Raw genomic sequence first — 21,658 nt, 5'->3', positions numbered from 1 at the left:
CATACCTCTCAGGAAGGAGATGTGTTCTGTCACCTAGAGATGAACGTACTTTGGTGCGAAAAGTGCAAATCAATCCCAGAACAACAGCAAAGGACCTTGTGAAGATGCTGGAGGAAACAGGTACAAACGTATCTATATCCACAGTAAAACGAGTCCAATATCGACATAACCTGAAAGGCCGCTCAACAAGGAAGAAGCCACTGCTCCAAAACCGCCATAAAAAAGCCAGACTACGGTTTGCAACTGCACATGGGGACAAAGATCGTACTTTTTGGAGAAATGTCTTCTGGTCTGATGAAAGAAAAATAGAACCGTTTGGCCATAATGACCATCATTATGTTTGGAGGAAAAAGGGGGAGGCTTGCAAGCCGAAGAACACCATCCCAACCGTGAAGCACGGGGGTGGCAGCATCATGTTGTGGGGGTGCTTTGCTGCAGGAGGGACTGGTGCACTTCACAAAATGGATGGCATCATGAGGCAGGAAAATTGAGGCAGGATATATTGAAGCAACATCTCAAGACATCAGTCAGGAAGTTAAAGCTTGGTTGCAAATGGGTCTTCCAAATGGACAATGACCCCAAGCATACTTCCAAAGTTGTGTCAAAATTAATTAAGGACAACAAAGTCAAGGTATTGGAGTGGCCATCACAAAGCTCTGCTGACCTCAATCCTATAGAAAATTTGTTGGCAGAAATTTTACTAGGATTAAATATCAGGAATTGTGAAAAACTGAGTTTAAATGTATTTGGCTAAGATGTATGTAAACTTCCGACTTAAACTGTAAATATAAGCAGATAATTATTCAATCCACTAATACTAAACATGTGCCTTTACCATATCTCTGTTTAGTATTTTGATCGTCAACAAAGTTTATTTGAGCTATGGTCAGCGCCATTTTAAATTGCCATAGTAACGACTGGCGGTGTAGTATTGAGTTTTTACCCGGAGCGTCAATCGAAGAGAGTGAGGTTAGGTGCGGACAACGAAGATGGAAACAACAATAGCAATTCAAACATGAACTGTATAGTGCCGGGCTGCATGAATTGGCTCCAAAAAAATCCCTTGGTAAACGACCATAGGCTGCACTTTTGAAGAAGTTGCTCCATGTCCTGAAGAGGAAGGACATGCCAGCTCGAGCTAGCAGGATCTACAGACAGCACTTCGCGGAGGCAGACTTCGCGATGAAGGGCACTCTCAATGCGGCAACCAGGAGTTTCCGAATGGAAAGGAGTCATGGGCCTATTTAATGCCCTCTGCGGGGGCCTCCATTTGACATTTAGAGGGTTATGGTGTAGGGGTTACCGACCGACCATCATCACTGACTTCGGAGTCAAGCAAAAGTGACTGAACGGAGGAGGTGATGTGAGTCAATGCAATGGAGCCCGAGATAACGTTAACTGGTCATGAATGTTGTTGACGAGGCTAGCGTTAGACACTGGACAACTTTGTTGCAACTCTAGTTGAAGGTAACAAGGTAATTGCGTCTGAAGTATTTAGCAACTAACATTAGCAAGCAACTCAACTGCAACAAAAATTGCAAGTTTCTCTGTGTTATTAGGTAGTTACTGTAGCTAGCTTCCACCTCAGTCAAGTAATATTTTGTTAGCTCCACCTCATTTAGTTAGACTGAAGTTGACATAACTAATGTTCGCTGAAAAATAAATGTCCCTGTATTTGCTGTGTGTGTGTGTTGACAAAGCATACAAGACAGGTAGCTTGCTAATGCCAACTGATATATTTGTCTTAACAAAATGTTTGTTTGCTTTCAGGATGACATCTTCATCCCTGAATGTTTTCATCCTGGAGGCAGAGGAGGTACAAGCAAATTCCATGTTATTTCTAAAGCTATTGTTTAGTTCAAGTATATGCAGTGATTCTTGAATATAACTGTAGCCTAATAGATGCCTTCATTATTTTCTACCAACAGGAAAGAACAGCATGCCAAACTGACAACTTGGTGCCAGAGTGTTCATGTGCTGCAGTGGAGAAGAGGTCCACCACTAAAGAGCTCAGGGCCCGGCTAGACTGGGCTCACGACCATCAGTATACAACAGAGTCCTGCCCCTATAGCAACATTTCACCAATTATTTAACTGGCATATCGGCTGCTGACTAACTTCTTCTGACAGGAAGTCCTTCATAAGGATTAGTGACACGTCCAATACATCGCCATCCAGACAGACTGACAGGAACCTCTGACTGGATGTAATACGAGAACGAACTCTGATCTGGGGCAATGATCGGCTCAAACATGAATGGCTTCAGTAGGTTTATTGGCTCCCTAACTAACATTATTTCATTCTCTGTAATAAACTCATTCTCAGAGCTACTTGGTAAATTCAGCCATTTTTGGGAGTTTCAAAATCTTCTCTCCTGCCAGTGATGCAACAATGCCAATATGGGGATTTACAGTTAGCTGGAGTTCTAAATCCTTTTTCCATTCTCCTTTATGTTCTCTCACCTCAGTCCGTAGAGCAGCCACCCATCTCCACCTTCTGCCCTCCAGGTGTTGTTGTGCTGGTCTGTTTTGTGGGTTTGTTCTGTCTGGATTGTGTGGACTAGCTCTCTGAGCTCCACCATGTATCTCTCCAGCTCTGTGAACGTATCCCTCTCAGTGATGGAGGAGCAGTGCAGTTGTGGGACCAGGGTGTGTTCAGTGCTGGAGGGGTGACTATCCTCATCTGCAGGACAGTTTGAAGAGGTGTGATCAGACAGGATGGGGGTGGGTCACAGAGAAAGCTTTTCCTGCTGTACGCTCTCTTTGATCCCGTAAAAGTCCTGCTGGAACTGCTTGAGGATGCCCTGTAGCATCTCTCACCATTGAATACAAGTGGATGAAGTCAACAACCCTCATCGAATATTTAAAAAACAGATTACAATAATGAGACGTATCCACCAATCCATAGAAAGGATAGGTGGGAGCTAGGCAGACTACTGTGTCGCTTTGTGGACAACGACTCACATTGTTAGGGCGGCAAGACATGCATCTTGTTAATATATCCATAATCTTTGCCTGCGTACACCCTGAAGGGTTGCGTTGTCATCAGTATCTCTGCCGGAGTCAAATGGTTGTCTCCATCTAGAAAGTGTATGCATCGTTTCAGAGAAAACAGATACGCTTGATATCAATGAAGTTTGCAGTCCAAATTTATTGTAAATAAAAAATCAAATGTTATTTCTATGTTATAGAATATATAGCTAGCTAGATAATATGAACATAATATATAATATGAGTATCCTACTCTCCGTTCATGGTAAGAGAACATTCTCTGCTGTAGGGATGCTGATAGCCTGCTGAGGGTCGAAGGGGAAGTTGGGTTTCAGTGTGTGTTCTGAGCCAGACTCATAAGAGGAGCAGGTTTTCAGTGTGTGTTCCATGCCTGAGTCGTAAAGGGAATTGGTTTTGACATGTGTGTGTGAGTGATGTTCTGAGAGATAGAGGGAGGTGGAATGCCGTGGGGTCTTGTTCCCGAGTTGGGACAGGAAGAAGCGGACTCCGTAAACTCTGATGTTCTCTACATCTATTTCCTCTGACAGCATCACCAAGTGCCTCTGGCCCAACCGCCAATCCTCCCTACTGGCCCGTTGATTGGCAACCAGCGGACTCATGCTCTCTTCATGATGATGCTTCAGCGGCTTGGAGATGAACAGGAAGTCCATCTGACCTGTGATTGGCTCCACGAGAGAGCTTGTCTGAAGCTGCTTGCTGGTTCCAGAGGGGAGTGGTCTGAAGTAGTTTGGAGGGCCAATCAGAGGCTCTGACATTTTAGGGTTCATCCCATTGAGCACAGGACCCACAGCAGTGGAGCTGCCTCGCTTCTGCCTGGGGGGAGGAGAGGGGAGGAGATGGGCCCTGCTTGAGGGAGGGGGGGACAGCTGGTTGCTATGCAGCGGGAGTTGTCCCAGTTCTGAGGCCTTACCAACCCTCCCATCAGCAGACAGAACCCAGAGGCTCACACTGTGGGGCCCTGCCACACCCTGTTTCTCCTCCCTCTCTCTCTCCCTCTCCCCTTTCACCTCACCCTTCTCCCATCTCGCCCCTTCTTTCTCTCTCCTCTCCCTCACCATTATGTCTGCCTGCAGGGAGTCAGTGATGCGGACGATAGCAGAGTGGAGAGTGGTCCTGCTGAGGTTGCGGCTAGGGTTAAGGTTGGGATTAGGGTCTTCTAGGAAGTGGTGTCCAGAGGAGGTGAAGGGCTTGTGTTGGTACGGATCACTGTTGCACACCACAGGGTATGTTTCACTGACTATCTGTGAAAACAACAATACAAGTAGGAAATAAACACACAGGCCTTACAGAGGCAAAGCCACGACCGGTTGAATACTGGCCCACCCAAATCAGGCTGTATATTAAAATATATGCAAATTAGTGGATTCGGCTATTTCAGCCACACCCGTTGCTGACAGGTGAATAAAATCAAACACACAGCCATGCAATCTACATAGACTAATATCGGCAGTAGAATGGCCTTACTGAAGAGCTCAGTGACACAGTCATAGGATTCCACCTTTCCAACAAGTTAGTTCATTGCGAGAGCTGCCCCGGTCAACCGTAAGTGCTGTTATTGTTAAGTGAAAATGTCTAGGAGCAACAAGGGCTCAGCCACAAAGTTGTAGGCCACAGAATGGGACCGCAGAGTGCCGAAGCACGTAAAAATCATCTGTCCTCGGTTGCAACACTCACTACCGAGTTCCAAACTTCCTCTGGAAGCAACGTCAGCACAAGAAGTGTTCATCGGAAGCTTCATGAAATGGGTTTCCATGGCCGAGCAGATGCATACAAGCCTAAGATAACTATGCGCAATGCCAAGCGTCGGCTGGAGTGGTGTAAAGCTCGCAGCCAATGGACTCCGGACCATTGGAAATGCGTTCACTGGAGTGATCAATCAAGTTTCACCATCTGGCAGTCCGACGGACAAATATGGGTTTGGCGGATGCCAGGAGAATGCTACCTGCCCGAATGCATAGTGCCAACTGTAAAGTTTGCCCCAGACCACTAAGTTTGGTCAATAGTGGTCTGGGGCTGTTTTTCATGGTTCTATCCGTCTAACTTTGTGGCAACAGTTTGAGGAAGGCCCTTTCCCGTTTCAGCATGACAGTGGCCCCGTGCACAAAGCGAGGTCCATACTGAAATGGTTTGTCGAGATCAGTGTGGAAGAACTTGACCGGCCTGCACAGAGCCCTGACCTCAACCCCTGTCCACATACTTTTGATCATCTAGTGAATATAAAAAAATTAACGAATTTAATTTGTAGTTTGTATCGTCTCCTGACTAATCAGACATTTTGGGTAAATGCAGCAGGAGGTTACTGGCATCTTATTGGTTTTTATCACAATCACATGGTACGGACAGTTTGTCTGAAATACAGTTTATCAAGGGATGCTGTTTTCTGTCAAATGTGGAGACACTTCCCTCAGCTCTACTATGGAAAGCTCATTTGTTACAGACAGATAAGGATTGGAAGCACCTTTGTGAAGCATGAGTCAAGAATCAGGCTAGTAAACCCCACTTTTGAAGACTGCAGTGCAAGCCATGGCAATCAAAGCCAGGGTAATGTTATAAATCAGCTTAACTATGAGGCCATGGACTATTCATTTGTAGAGCATAATCGTGGTTGTGGACATTGTCCTGTTTAGCGTAAAACAAAGTGACACAGACATGGGACATACTGTTTCAGCCATTTCACCCGGTGGGCGGTGCTATAGGTCACGGTGGGCGTAGATTTCAGCGCGCATACATACGGGTGCACACAATGTAGAGCACGAGCCGAGCACGAGCTCAAATCGTGGAATATATTCAACACATACATTATGGCTGACCCCATCTGGTCAATTGTTTGGTCGCCCAAGATTTCTTTTAGTCGAGCAGTTGCAAATAGATGTTTTTTTTTTTTTATGGCAAACGAGACACCTGCCTGATTTGCACCAGTCTCAGTGAACTAATTCATTGACCCGGCTGCGGGGATGGTTGGGTACAAGAAGAAGGGAAGTGTGGGTAAGATGCAGAATGCATTCTTTCCCACCAGTTTGTGCGCATTCATTGTTTCATAACTTCATTGTGTGAATTGTTTAACCTTTGATTGTTAGTGTCTATCAATACAGTATTGTTGATTTTATTACAAACACAAAGTGTGTCTTTTAATGGAAAAACACACATTTTAAAATTTAGAACAATCAGAAAGAAAAGACCACTCTTGGTCGACTAAGATTTTATTTTTTTGTCGGCGACAGCCCTAACATACATATCATACTGACCTGAAGTATTGGTTACCATTTTTTTGTAGTTCACATCACAGTTACTGAAAAGGGAGGGGTGAAAGGCTCAGTTAATCTGATCTTGTTCGTCTAAACGCAAACAATTCAGCTCAGTGATTGACAGCATATGTTGACTAACCAATCGAAGTGAAATTAGTTTAAATCTAGTCATTATCAGTTTAATTTATTTCATTCAGGCAAGCTGTTGGGAATTTTATGAATAAATTACTAAACAAGATCCCCATTTTAAATAGAACTGTAACTAAGTAAACTATACCCTGTTTTGCAATATCTGATTAATAATGTTAGTTCATAAAGAAGGGATTATGTGGCATGAACAAGGAGTAATTAAACATAATAAACACCATTCCAACTAGTCTGGGGAGGAACGGGTTGTGGGTTAAGTAAGTAGATAGGAAACTTAGCTCTGGGGTGTTTTAGATAAGGCAATGAGTGCATTCCTAGGTTTTCTGTTAACTAGAACTGTCAGCTCATTGGTGATCGATAATGGTGAAGGGTCAAGAGTTAATTCAGTTATGTTGTGTGTCCTGTGTGTGTGTTAGTGAGTTGGAATGAACTTTTGAACTTGCTTTATTCTCAGTCGGGAGGAGGAGATTCATTCTAGAAGCAATGAAATTACGTCATGTTTTGTATATAAACTGTTGTTCGTGGATACTTGAGAGCGCGCTCCGAGAATAAATACTATTATCCATTTTTGATAAGACTGGTCTCCGTCTATTTTATGCAAATAAGAATCTTACAAATTCTCATAAAATAGACAATGAATTAAATTAATGAACACATATTGGAAATAATGAAATTACAGTAACAATTGGTCCTACAAGCGGATTCCACAAACTTGCCTCTGTCGTCCGAAGGTAGAGCCGAAAGCCATGCACGGACGGGTCTGGACTCGTTATTTAAAGACCTGGCCTCTGAATTGAGGTTTAAAGAACAGGCCGGTATTAGATCTAAGGGCGACAGAGAAGGTGACGGAATCGAACCGGCATTGCTTTTCCCAGTCTACAGGACGAAGGTAAATAGTCTTTATTCTCGAATTTGGGAGGAAATACACTAGGTTTCTACTTTGTGTTTTACCGGAAGGAGGTCCGAAAAGACCTAAGGTAACGAATTCTACCACAAATAAATATAACGGAAGGAAGTGATATAGTAACTTTTGTTAGATAGGACGGTCGTTCTGTACAAATAGGATAGCCATTAATTCAAAAGACATACCTAAATAAAGTTTTAACCTAAGTAGTCTATCTGTTATGTAAAGTAGCGGATAGATATATTAAAACAGGTGAGGATAAATTAGGCTTGGTGAGAAGGCAGGGTAATCCTAGGCGAACGGAATAACTGAACCTATTCAATACTGAAAGAAAGTAATATCCAAGGAGGTGGAGAGGGAAACCTAGTCTAGAGAAGTGAGATATGAGATATTAACGTTGACAGTCCCAAGGAACAATAGTTTATAATGAGCTTATAATTGTATACGGGTGAAATTTAATGTCCGATCAAAAGTAAAATCTATAGACGAAGTTTCCAGAAAGGGGAATAAATAGAAACCCATACACATTGGTTATCATTAAAGAGACACACACATAGACAGGAAAGAGCAACTAAAGTAACTGGGTAACGGTAAACAGCACATACATAGATCGTAGTAATACACACACATAGAAGGTAAAAAATAGAAAGGCATAGATAAGTGATTAAATACCATAGCTACTAGTAACGATAAAGATAAGTGTCAAATATGGGTAGTATATCCTCAAAGGAGGTCCCGGAACTAACGGGAGATGAGCGTTATATGGAAGAGAGAGACAAAATAAACATTGATTTCGGTCTAAAATGGAGAACGAAATATGATTTTGATGGCCGTCTAAATGTAGAAAAGCTAGAATCACTTAAAAAACAGATACATAAGGAACGTGGAAAAGATGTGAAAAAGCAGAATAAACAGGGGTTATACACAGCCGGAGTTTGGCTTTCAGAAGCAAAAAAGAGAGTTGAGGGTGAAAATAGGAGGAAACCCAAAAAGAGCCAAGATGCGCTGCCCTCCGCTCCCGCAGATGAAAAAGTTAGCCAATTGGGCGGGGGTGAGGGTAACAAACTATATCCTTCTCTAGTATACCAAAAATACAGAGGTAATCATGTTGATGAAATAGTGGTTGTGAGAATACGGCTGCAGGAGCTACCCGCACAACCACCACCAGCATATGTGGAGCCTGCTGGAGCAACAGGAGCAGACAGAAAGGGAACGTCAGGCGAAGGGAGTAAGGGGGAGCTGAGATGTTTTAATTGTAATAAAACTGGACATTTCGCCCGGGAGTGTAACACTCCCTGCAAACATTGTGGCGGATTAGGACATAATCACAGAGATTGTAATTTAACTGAGGGGAAGATCAGAGGCGACAATCGGGGGGGGGGGGGGGGAGAAGGGTCAGATACAAAGAGAGCGAGATTAATGAGAATCCTCGCTGAGGAAAAGCTTGGGCTTTTAAATTAGGGCTATTTTCTGTTGTCCCGGAGAATCTTGCGGAGAATCTTAGTAATTTACATAGCGGTATAGTGGTGAGCATAGCTGCCTTCCAAGCTGGAGTCCCGGGTTCGGTTCCCAGCCAAGGCGTTAACCAAAATCTGAGTTTTTGATTGTAATTAAACTATTTGTATGTTTTGCCTGGAAAGTTGTTTGTATAAGATATAAACTGAACGTTTTAATAGATTGTTTAGGTTAAATTGATAGACTAATTCATTGAACTAAAAATAATAACGAAGCGAATTTTGATGCAAGACTATGTCTGTTCACTAAATTATCTTCTGGAATAATGTATTGAGAATTGAGTTGTATTTAAATTGTTGTATCAATAGAGGAGACAGTTGCCTAAATAAAAAATAATCTAAATAATAGCGGAGAGATAATGGCGATAGAGAGGTGGCCACCGCAATGTTTTTCATTCTTATAGATTGACTGACACGTTATAATTTTGGCGCCTTGTGTGTTATTTTTAAAGTCTTGGACATTTTATAAGTGTGAAGAGGAAAGAGAAGAGAAAGTTATAAAGGTTGGTTTTAAAGCTTATGATAGAGGTAAGGAAAAACGTTGAAATGAGAGGGGTTATATATTTTTGCCCACTGGGAAAAAAGAAATAGGATATTAAAATGCTGAAAGTAATAAGAGAGTTAGTTGTTAGAGGCAGGTAGATTTGTTATGGAATAATGTAAAACTGCGTCATTAACAATAACGTTACTCAAATTGGTTTGACCGTTGTTCAGGTACACTCTTTTCTGTACTTCTGGCAGTACAATTTTGGTTGATTGATGCAGTAAGTTCTATTCAAGATGCAACAGATGTGATAAATTAGGTTTGGATTTTCGAACCCTGCTGCAGACAGCCAACAATAATTTGTCGCTGTGGAATGGGCATTGTTGATGACATCACTCACAAGGCACTTTTGTCGCTACGGCAATGATGTTGTGACTGGGGGTGACAGAGAAAATTGTTTGTGTCATTTAGAAGGAAAATGCATGCATTATCCTATTTATCATTGATAATAAATAGGGGGAGATAAGATACATTGAGGTTTGGATAGGAGATATATTAAGCCAATAGGGCAGGAAATTACATAGAAAAATAGTGATTTTATAAGCATTAAAAATTATTAATGAAAATAAATAAGTTTCAGTTCTTAGGGGTGATAAATTACTGTAGATAAGGTATTCCACACTATGCAACATATATTAAATTATTGATGAAACTGATTTTAAGGTTAATTCATGTTATTGTCAGATAAAATACTGTGGACCCCTGAAGGAAAGAGCTTATTAGTGTAGGAAGGATTTGATATGGTTAGCATTTGTTTTGGCTTTGTTTGACTATTAGGAGTTTTTTATTTAAATAGTATTACATTTGAAAGGGATATATGACATCTATGATGATTTAGGATTATTGTTAGGTGAGACAGTGAGACGCTTAGTGGTATTTGAAAGATAGGAAAGGGTTACGGTTTTAATCAATAAATATATATATTTAAGGACATATATAAGTAGCACAGATACTTCTTAAAGTAGATAAGACACTTGACAGAAAATTGGTACAGGATTGATATGAATGGACGCCCAAGGGAGAATTGGACATGTGGAGAATGAAAGGGGCGCTCCTACATGATGATGTCAGACATAAGGATAATTTACTAATCTTACCTAAGTCATTGTTTAGAGTAGGCAAGGCTGTTACCTGGCCAGAGCCAGGGGGGATGGGTAAATTGTGGTCTAGGATAGGATGTGGCCTATTGGATAATACACTTAAAAAAAAAATTTTTTTTTAAATAGCTAACAAGTAGGTATAGAAGTTAAAGATATAATCAGATAGAACAAATGAGAAACTGTTTGTTAACCAAACCTGTATGTCCAAGATTTTATGCACTACAGGTGAATTACAGGTGAAGTCACTCAATCCAGTCCCTGAGGCCTGTTGGGGGAACCATACCAAGGACTCCTGGTGACAGCTAGCTGAAAGAGCTACCCGGATTCATATCACACTGCGGGAGGGTAAGACACATTGCCACTGTCGAACAATCAGAGTGTTCGAGAGGAGAACTGTAATTAACAGAATTCCGGGGGCCATCTCTCGATTGAAGTAATCCTCCCTGTCCTATCAGCCCTGTTTTCTCTCAAATGAAGTAATCCTCCCTGTCCTATCAGCCCTGTTTTCTCTCAAATGAAGTAATCCTCGCTGTCCTATCAGCCCTGTTTTCTCTCAAATGAAGTAATCCTCCCTGTCCTATCAGCCCTGTTTTCTCTCGAATGAAGTAATCCTCCCTGTCCTATCAGCCCTGTTTTCTATCGAATGAAGTAATCCTCCATGTCCTATCAGCCCTGTTTTCTCTCAAATGAAGTAATCCTCCCTGTCCTATCAGCCCTGTTTTCTCTCAAATGAAGTAATCCTCCCTGTCCTATCAGCCCTGTTTTCTCTCGAATGAAGTAATCCTCCCTGTCCTATCAGCCCTGTTTTCTCTCAAATGAAGTAATCCTCCCTGTCCTATCAGCCCTGTTTTCTCTCAAATGAAGTAATCCTCCCTGTCCTATCAGCCCTGTTTTCTCTCCAATGAAGTAATCCTCCCTGTCCTATCAGCCCTGTTTTCTCTCAAATGAAGTAATCCTCCCTGTCCTATCAGCCCTGTTTTCTCTCAAATGAAGTAATCCTCCCTGTCCTATCAGCCCTGTTTTCTCTCAAATGAAGTAATCCTCCCTGTCCTATCAGCCCTGTTTTCTCTCCAATGAAGTAATCCTCCCTGTCCTATCAGCCCTGTTTTCTCTCAAATGAAGTAATCCTCCCTGTCCTATCAGCCCTGTTTTCTCTCAAATGAAGTAATCCTCCCTGTCCTATCAGCCCTGTTTTCTCTCCAATGAAGTAATCCTCCCTGTCCTATCAGCCCTGTTTTCTCTCAAATGAAGTAATCCTCCCTGTCCTATCAGCCCTGTTTTCTCTCAAATGAAGTAATCCTCCCTGTCCTATCAGCCCTGTTTTCTCTCAAATGAAGTAATCCTCCCTGTCCTATCAGCCCTGTTTTCTCTCAAATGAAGTAATCCTCCCTGTCCTATCAGCCCTGTTTTCTCTCAAATGAAGTAATCCTCCCTGTCCTATCAGCCCTGTTTTCTCTCAAATGAAGTAATCCTCCCTGTCCTATCAGCCCTGTTTTCTCTCAAATGAAGTAATCCTCCCTGTCCTATCAGCCCTGTTTTCTCTCAAATGAAGTAATCCTCCCTGTCCTATCAGCCCTGTTTTCTCTCAAATGAAGTAATCCTCCCTGTCCTATCAGCCCTGTTTTCCCTCAAATTAAGATTTCCTTTTCCCGTCATTCCATCCCTGTGTTTGTTCCTAGAAGTGAAAGTGTGTCTGGCTTCTTGCCGATGATGTGTTCTCTGGGAGAGTGTGGGGCTTTTACAGTAACACAAGCTTAGTAAATTGGCTTGATAAACACAGACGTTGCTGGTTGGCTAGCAAGCAAAGTTTGACATAAAACGTTGTTCACTTTTGGGAAAACTGATCCAGCCACTTAGCTATTGTTAGTTCAAATAAAGCAAAATTATGTCCTAATATGAAAGCATAAACCCACCATAGTGATGACTGAAGAAGTTATGAATAATGTCCCAGGCAGAGGGTTATCAATTGAACGTGGATGCGCATCGGACAGTCGTTGCACTTTAAACCACGCCCACCGTGACGTATAGCACCGCCCACTGGGCGAAACGGTGTGAAGGGAGTGTGTCCCACGTGGACATAGGGAGAGTGAAGAGGCCCTTAATGATGCACTATGCTGAAATAGTGCCATTTCCTGGTTGATAAAATTCTAATAGTTCGCATTATTTCAGTTTGTGACAAAACAAGCAAGTATAATGTAGAGAATCACTGTACCATCTAAACCACTGTGAAATATATTTTCTTTCATCCAAAATATTGTATTTTCAGCTGTTCAAAGCTTGTGTACAAAACTGAAAGCATATGAAGCATAGAAATAGCACACACAGAACAGAACCTATGTGTTTAATTCAAAGTGAGCTGGGCTACAGTCTTCATACCCACCGTGATATTATGCATGATGTTTTCATGCCTGCCTATACAGTGGTGTTTGTTCATTCAAAATGAGCTATTCACTTCAAAGTGGGTTCAATAAAAACACATGCAGGGCTTTCTATTTCTATGCAATATACAGTCCGGAGCAGGACCATGGAGCAGAACCGAGTAGCAGAACCTCGGAGCAGAACCATGGGGCAGAACCTCGGAGCAGAACCTCGGAGCAGAACCTCGGAGCAGAACCTCGGAGCAGAACCTCGGAGCAGAACCTCGGAGCAGAACCGAGTAGCAGAACCTCGGAGCAGAACCTCGGAGCAGAACCATGGAGCAGAACCTCGGGGCAAAACCATGGAGCAGAACCTCGGGGCAGAACCGGTCGATGCCTGACCATGGCCCTGAATTCACTATTTTGCCTGTAGACCTACTGTAGATCGTTGAGTGGGAGTGGTCGTTCTGATCTGATAATATCTTGATTATTTCATGATGTTTAATTACGGTCACGTACGATGGACTGAACACTTCATCCATTCTCCATATTTTGTGACACTTATAATAACCCCTTTTATCACTGCACTTCTCTGCTGTAGAATCTCTCTCTGAATATGTAGGTAATAGCCATGTTGTGTATTACATTATGCTTGCTGTAGGACTCGGGACAGTCGGCCTGTTTTGTCAGTTGTGCGGTTGTAAGCGGTTGTGTAGTTGCGCTGCATAATTAGCAATAATAACAGGCATGTTTGCAAAGGGAAATCTGTGGTGTTTCTTGGTCACATTTATCCAAATATGTCAGGGTACTTCTGCCAACGCCACTAAGGCCTTATATAATTGGCAACCATAAGGGCTTTTGAGGAACAGAATGTAAAATAGTAAAACAGAGTGAAAGATAGTTTCCTCTGAGGGTTGGGGGTCAGAGGTTAGGGAACTTACCGGCAGAGGGAGGTAAACTGAAGGGGGTCGAGGGATTAGGACTCTCACATTCTTTCTCTTCAGCTCCTCTGATAGGCTGAGAGAAACACAGTCTGCTGTGACATCATCACTTACAGGAGACACTTCCTCTCTCTGGCTGTCAGTCACTGGAGTATGCCGCTGCCCGTCCCTCACACTCTTCCTTTTCAACCTTCCTCCTCCTCTGCTTTCTCCTGGGCAGGAACACAGACACAGCACTATTTTGTATTTTATTTTATCTTTATTTAACTAAGGAAGTCAGTTAGGAACAAATTCTTATTTACAATGGCGGCCTACCAAAAGGCCTCCTGCGAGAACAGGGGCTGGAATTAAAAATAAAAATATAGGACAGAACACACATCACCACAACACTACATAGAGACCTAAGACAACAACATAGCAAGGCAGCAACACATGACAACACAGCATGGAAGCAACACAACATGACATGGTAGCAGCACAAAACATGGTACAAACATTATTGGGCACAGACAACAGCACAAGGGTAGAGACAACAATACATCACGCGAAGCAGCCACAACTGTGAGGAAGCGTGTCCATGATTGAGTCTTTGAACAAAGAGATTGAGATACCTCTAACCCCAACCAAGGCTGACCTCTAACCTGCAACCTTAATGAAGTATTTCAAATGTTACCTGTGAAAGTACTAAGGGCTTGGTGTCTGCCAGAGGGGGGAGGGGTTAGAAGGGTTGCTGCACTACAGTTACTGTAGTAGAGGGGTAGATGGATACTATCGATATTGGCCTTGGGGCAGTTACTGTAGTAGAGGGGTAGATGGATACTATAGATGTTGTTGGCCTTGGTTGGGGTTTAGAGATGAATCCTTCCTCAGTTTAACCTACGGAAACCTTGTTACGACTTTTACTTCCTCTAGATAGTCAAGTTTGATCGTCTTCTAGTAGAGGGGTAGATGGATACTATAGATGTTGTTGGCCTTGGGGCAGTTACTGTAGTAGAGGGATAGATGGATAATATAGATGTTGGCTATGGGGCAGTTACTGTAGTAGATGGGTAGATGTTAGCCTTGGGGCAGTTACTGTAGTAGAGGGGTAGATGGATATTATAGATGTTGGCCTTGGGGCAGTTACTGTAACAGAGGGGTAGATGTTGTTGGCCTTTGGGGCAGTTACTGTAGCAAAGGGGAAGATGGATACTATAGATGTTGTTGGCCTTGTGGCAGTTACTGTAGTAGAGGAGTAGATGTTGGCATTGGGGCAGTTACTGTATCAGAGGGGTAGATGTTGGCTTGGGGCAGATATTGTAGTGGAGGGGTAGCTGGATACTATATATGTTGTTGGCTTTGGGTTTGAGGAGGACAGTATTACATGGTGAGGATGAGGAGGGTTAGAGGTAGAGGACAGTATTACATGGTGAGGATGAGGAGGGTTAGAGGTAGAGGACAGTATTACATGGTGAGGATGAGGAGGGTTAGAGGTAGAGGACAGCATTACATGGTGAGGATGAAGAGGGTTAGAGGTAGAGGACAGCATTACATGGTGAGGATGAAGAGGGTTAGAGGTAGAGGACAGCATTATATGGTGAGGATGAGGAGGGTTAGAGGTAGAGGACAGTCTTACATGGTGAGGATGAGGAGGGTTAGAGGTAGAGGACAGTATTACATGGTGAGGATGAGGAGGGTTAGAGGTAGAGGACAGTATTACATGGTGAGGATGAGGAGGGTTAGAGGTAGAGGACAGTATTATATGGTGAGGATGAGGAGGGTTAGAGGACAGTATTACATGGTGAGGATGAGTATGGTTAGAGGTAGAGGACAGTATTGTATGGTGAGGATGAGGGAGGGTTAGAGGTAGAGGACAGTATTACATGGTGAGTAGGTTTAGAGCTAGAAGACAGTATTATATGGTGAGGATGGGGAGGGTTAGAGGAGGACATTATTACATGGTGAGGATGAGGAGGGTTAGAGGAGGACAGTATTACATGGTGAGGATGAGGAGGGTTAGAGGTAGAGGAGAGTATTATATGGTGAGGATGAGGGAGGGTTAGAGGTAGAGGACAGTATTACATGGTGAGGATGAGGAGGGTTAGAGGTAGAGGACAGTATTACATGGTGAGGATGAGGAGGGTTAGAGGTAGAGGACAGTATTATATGGTGAGGATGAGGAGGGTTAGAGGTAGAGGACAGTATTACATGGTGAGGATGAGGAGGGTTAGAGGACAGTATTACATGGTGAGGATGAGTATGGTTAGAGGTAGAGGACAGTATTGTATGGTGAGGATGAGGGCGGGTTAGAGGTAGAGGACAGTATTACATGGTGAGTAGGTTTAGAGCTAGAAGACAGTATTATATGGTGAGGATGGGGAGGGTTAAGGGAGGACAGTATTACATGGTGAGGATAAGGAGGGCTAGAGGTAGAGGACAGTATTACATGGTGAGGATGAGGAGGGTTAAGGGAGGACAGTATTACATGGTGAGGATGAGGGTTAAAGGTAGAGGACAGTATTATATGGTGAGGATGAGGAGGGTTAGAGGTAGAGGACAGTATTATATGGTGAGGATGAGGAGGGTTAGAGGTAGAGGACAGTATTACATGGTGAGTAGGGTTAGAGGTAGAGGATAGTACCCCCTTTAACCCACCTGTCCTGTGTCCAATCCTCCAGGGAAGGTATTCAGGGCTGGAGAAGGTGCAGACGCTCACTCTTCTGCCGACGGCCTCCTTCAGTTTGCAGCTTAAGTCTTCTGTGGTGGACGAGGCTGCTGTTGCTGGCTTTGATACCCTGGACGTAAAACATTTGTACAGGAACCGGGTTAGGTTCTACAAATTAAGCATCTGCCAAGGGTTAGGGCCCTAGACATGAGACACTATACTAGTACTAAGACACCTCCTACCCTAACCCAATAGTGTATTAGTACTAAGAAAACTCCTACCCTAAGCCAATAGGTACATCATACCCTAACCTAACATCTAAAATGGCTGCGGAAGAAATGGCAGGAGTTTTACGGGCGCCCAACCAATTGTGCTATTGTGGGGTTTTTTGCGTTATTTTAACTTATTTTGTACAGTCGTGGCCAAAAGTTGAGAAGGACACAAATATTGATTTTCACAAAGTCTGCTGCTTCAGTTTGTATGATGGAATTTTCATATACTCCAGAATGGTATGAAGAGTGATCAGATGAATTGCAATTAATTGCAAAGTCCCTCTTTGCCATGCAAATGAACTGAATCCCCAAAAAACACTGCATTTCAGCCCTGCCACAAAAGGACCAGCTGACATGTCAGTGATTCTCTCGTTAACACAGGTGTGAGTGTTGACGAGGACAAGGCTCTGTCATGCTGATTGAGTTCAAATAACAGACTGGAAGCTTCAAAAAGAGGGTGATGCTTGGAATAATTTTTCTTCCTCTGTCAATCATGGTTACCTGCAAGGAAACACATGCCGTCATCATTGCTTTGCACAAAAAGGGCTTCACAGGCAAGGATATTGCTGCCAGTAAGATTGCACCTAAATCAACCATTTATTGGATCATCAAGAACTTCAAGGACAGCGGTTCAATTGTTGTGAAGAATGCTTCAGGGCGCCCAAGAAAGTCCAGCAAGCGCCAGGACCGTATCCTAAAGTTGATTCAGCTGTGGGATCGGGGCACCACCAGTACAGAGTTTGCTCAGGAATGGCAGCAGGCAGGTGTGAGTGCATCTGCATGCACAGTGAGGAGAAGACTTTTGGAAGATGGCCTGGTGTCAAGAAGGGCAGCAAAGAAGCCATTTCTCTCCAGGAAAAACATCAGGGACAGACTGATATTCTGCAAAAGGTACAGGGATTGGACTGCTGAGGACTGGGGTAAAGTCATTTTCTCTGATGAATCCCCCTTACGATTATTTGGGGCATCCGGAAAAAAGCTTGTACGTGGAAGACAAGGTGAGCACTACCATCAGTCCTGTGTCATGCCAACAGTAAAGCATCCTGAGACCATTCATGTGTGGGGTTGATTACCTCCTGAACAGGTAATCAAATGGCTACCCAACCCCTCTTTTACGCTGCTGCTACTCCGTTTATCATATATACATAGTCACGAACAAAACATTCATGAACATACTACCTCAATCAGCCCGACTAACCGGTTGCATGTATACAGCCTCGCTACTGTATACAGCCTCGCTACTGTATGCAGCCCCGCTACTGTATTCTGCCCCGCTACTGTATGCAGCCCCGCTACTGTATGCAGCCCCGCTACTGTATGCAGCCCGCTACTGTATGCAGCCCCGCTACTGTATACAGCCCCGCTACTGTATGCAGCTTCGCTACTGTATGCAGCCCCGCTACTGTATGCAGCCTCGCTACTGTATGCAGCCCCGCTACTGTATGCAGCCCCGCTACTGTATGCAGCCTCGCTACTCTCCAAGATGGCGTAGCAGTGAAGACATGTTTGTTTTGTCCTCTTGTGTACTTTTGTATTTTTCGTATTTTTGTATATATATATATATATATATATATATATATATATATATATATATATATATATATTTCAATTTATTTTCAATTTTTTATTCGATTATACCTTCCGGTAACCTGCCTCACCCAATGTGATACGGAATCGCTATTATTTTCAATTTTAGAACACATTCAAGTATCTCCAGAAGCTAACCAGCTAATTAGCTACAAGCTATTTAGTCATTGTTAGCCACTGCTAGCGGCTTTTACCTTCTGCACAGATACCAGCCCTGTTCTTAGCCTGGATAATACTCGCTAGTCTACCATTATCGGACTGTCTCTCCACAACAACGCTGGATTCCCGCCGTAATCCCTGGACCACTACTTCTGATCTTCACAGCTAGCTCACGGCTAGCTAGCTAGCTCACAGCTAGCTTTCACTCACCGTGGCACCCAGTACCGAAGCTATCCCTGAGGCCCACCTCCCCACTCGCTACTGTATACAGCCTCGCTACTGTATATAGTCTCTCCAATGTATATAACCTCTCCTGTATATAACCTCTACTGTATACAGCCTCTACTGTATATAACCTATCCACTGTATACAGCCTATCCACTGTATATAACCTATCCACTGTATACAGCCTCTCCACTGTATACAGCCTCTCCACTGTATACAGCCTCTCCACTGTATACAGCCTCTCCACTGTATACAGCCTCTCCACTGTATACAGCCTCTCCACTGTATATAGCCTCTCCACTGTGTACAGCCTCTCTACTGTATATAGCCTCTCTACTGTATATAGCCTCTCTACTGTATATAGCCTTGCTACTGTATATAGCCTCGCCACTGTATACAGCCTCTCCACTGTATAGTCTCTACTGTATACAGCCTCGCTACTGTATATAGCCTCGCTACTGTATATAGCCTCTACTGTATACAGTCTCACTACTGTATTCAGCCTCGCTACTGTATTCAGCCTCACTACCGTACAAACCCAATAGTTTTAGGACTAAGACACCTCCTACACCAACCCAATAGTTTATTAGGACTAAGACACCTCCTAAACCAATAGTTTATTAGGACCAAGACACCTCCTAACCCAATAGTTTATTAGGACCAAGACACCTCCTAACCCAATAGTTTATTAGGACCAAGACACCTCCTAACCCAATAGTTTATTAGGACCAAGACACCTCCTAACCCAATAGTTTATTAGGACCAAGACACCTCCTAACCCAATAGTTTATTAGGACCAAGACACCTCCTAACCCAATAGTTTATTAGGACCAAGACACCTCCTAACCCAATAGTTTATTAGGACCAAGACACCTCCTAACCCAATAGTTTATTAGGACCAAGACACCTCCTAACCCAATAGTTTATTAGGACCAAGACACCTCCTAACCCAATAGTTTATTAGGACCAAGACACCTCCTAACCCAATAGTTTATTAGGACTAAGACACCTCCTACTACTCTAAACCTATAGACACCTCCTACTCTAACCCAATAATTTAGTTCTAATTATGCCGTAGTTTGTTCCTCTTACCCAAAGTCAATAGTTTATTCGGACTAATTCTACCGTAATTTGTTGTGCAGAAACTCTTGCTCCACGTTGATGTCAGTGGTGGTCTTGTGTTTGGAGATGGGGGTCCTGCGAGCATTGGGGAACTCAAAGGTCCAGTCACAGTTGACAGTCAGAGGCAGGACCAGGTCTGGCTTCCTGCAGGAGGCACAGCAGCATCGGGGGGCATGGCTCAGCAGACGACTCTTCTGGAGAATTTAACAGGTTCACAACAATTTACTTCCAGGTGCATGAAGGGGGGAAATCTAAAGTTTAGCTATGTACTATTTGGGGTTGATATACATTAAACATGTTGTGGAGCATGTACTGTGTTCCTTCTGAGAATATATAACTAACCATAGTCAATAATATAAATATATTTAATATAAGATTAAGATCAATTTAACTAGTGTGTTAGATGAGTTGAAATAGCTAAAACCTTCATTGATGGAACAACAAACCAACCTCCTGTAATGCCAGTGAATACATCCAACATAATAAGTAAATAGTAACAAGAACGTTAGCTTGATAGCTGACTAAATAAAGGTTTGGGCTAAGCTAGTCAACTACTTGCCCTTGCATGCCCATCCAGGACTTTCTTGGAGTGATTGTCCAAGACATTAAATGAGGCAAGAAGTCTGGTTGTCATCTTTAGACACTGAAATTACATCAGAAATACATTAGCAACATAGCTATATAACGTTATACTGTTCGTTGAGCTACTTCACTGCCAACAGTGGCAGCTAACGTTAGCTATCAGCCAAACGGAGTTGGACACATCTTTGAACTTAAAATACCTAGCTAGCTACCGTTTATGACACTGGTAATAGCCTACTAACAGGCTACACAGCCTTGCCATTATAGTTCGTCTCCGTTAGCAAGCTAACTACCATCTTTCCAGCTCGCCTGACAAACTACTATTGACCGTTACCATAGCAACACACGAACAGGAGCCAATAGGGGAGACAGAAACTAGATGTGTAGTGGTAGAACAGCGCCCTCCTGCGGTTCAGTATAAGTTCACAACGTTTCAATGCTATGGATCCCCGTTTGGGTCTTACGTGTAAAAAAATATATATATATACTACTATGCTTTACAAAAAATATAAACGCAGCATGTAAAGTGGTGGTCCCATTTTACATGAGCTGAAATAAAATATCCCAGATATGTTCCAGACTGTACACGTTGGGATTTGAACACAACGTCATTTCCGGTCACGACTTGCAGACTTGTTTTTGAGTTGCTGTGCGTTTTGTTGCCAACCTGTTTTGCTACCTGACAAATTTACGGTTTTTACTTTTTAATTACCGTTTATATTTTTGTTTTTTCCTACTCAACTTTTTCACTCCGGACGCTTTATCTGGACACGATTCGTCAGGACCTCCAACAGCCGAAGCTAAGTAGTAACATTAACATGATGCCTTCTAATTGTAGTCGCTGTACTCGCCTTACGGCGAGGATAGCTGTGCTACAAGCCCAGCTTCAGACGCAATCGCTAGGCAAGGGCAATTTCAGTGTAGGAAAGGATGAAACAGCGTCTGTGCCACCAGTAAGTACAGATAGTAGTATAAATCCCCTGGCACAGTCCCCGCAGCCGGACAACTTTCTCACGGTTTCTGGAAGGAAATGCTGTAGGAACGCTCAACCGGTGTCGCTCATTCAGCCGACAGAAACTTTCAACCGGTTTTCCCCATTAAGCAGCGGGTCGGAGTCAGAGGCCGAGTCTTCTCTGGTCTCTACTCCTCCCGTTACGGGGTCTGAGACGCCGAAGCTTCCCACCATTAGCTCTGACAAATTGAAAACTCTAGTCATTGGCGACTCCATTACCCGCAGTATTAGACTTCAGAATCATCCAGCGATCATACACTGTTTACCGGGGGGCAGGGCTACCGACGTTAAGG

At 43.2% G+C, this 21,658-nt stretch overlaps 1 protein-coding gene and 1 long non-coding RNA gene across 4 annotated transcripts; one reads left to right on the top strand and one right to left on the bottom strand.

Moving 5' to 3' along the window:
• Positions 1–899: 899 nt before the first annotated feature.
• On the top strand, positions 900–6,129 carry LOC110524906 (uncharacterized). Of its 3 annotated transcripts, none has more exons than XR_005051935.2 (3): positions 900–1,363; positions 1,771–1,816; positions 1,929–6,129. It is a non-coding gene; the product is annotated as an uncharacterized LOC110524906 (long non-coding RNA). The 3 variants fall into 3 exon arrangements; XR_016496410.1 differs by having other exon boundaries at positions 905–1,467; positions 1,929–3,475; XR_016496409.1 differs by having other exon boundaries at positions 905–1,475; positions 1,929–3,475.
• Positions 3,130–20,419, bottom strand: LOC110524903 (uncharacterized). Its single transcript, XM_090236565.1, has 5 exons — positions 20,331–20,419; positions 19,775–19,965; positions 16,397–16,536; positions 13,763–13,974; positions 3,130–4,251 (listed from the first exon to the last, which is right to left on the bottom strand). The coding sequence occupies exons 1-5, from the start codon at positions 20,403–20,405 to the stop codon at positions 3,250–3,252; spliced, it is 1,620 nt and encodes a 539-aa protein (XP_090092691.1). The 5' UTR covers positions 20,406–20,419; the 3' UTR covers positions 3,130–3,249.
• Between the last annotated feature and the right edge of the window lie 1,239 nt (positions 20,420–21,658).

Source organism: Oncorhynchus mykiss, chromosome 5 (assembly GCF_057628025.1).
Source record: "Oncorhynchus mykiss isolate SJ-2025 chromosome 5, ASM5762802v1, whole genome shotgun sequence".
NCBI classification, from domain to species: Eukaryota; Metazoa; Chordata; class Actinopteri; order Salmoniformes; family Salmonidae; genus Oncorhynchus; species Oncorhynchus mykiss.
This window is presented reverse-complemented; position numbering and strand designations above follow the sequence as displayed.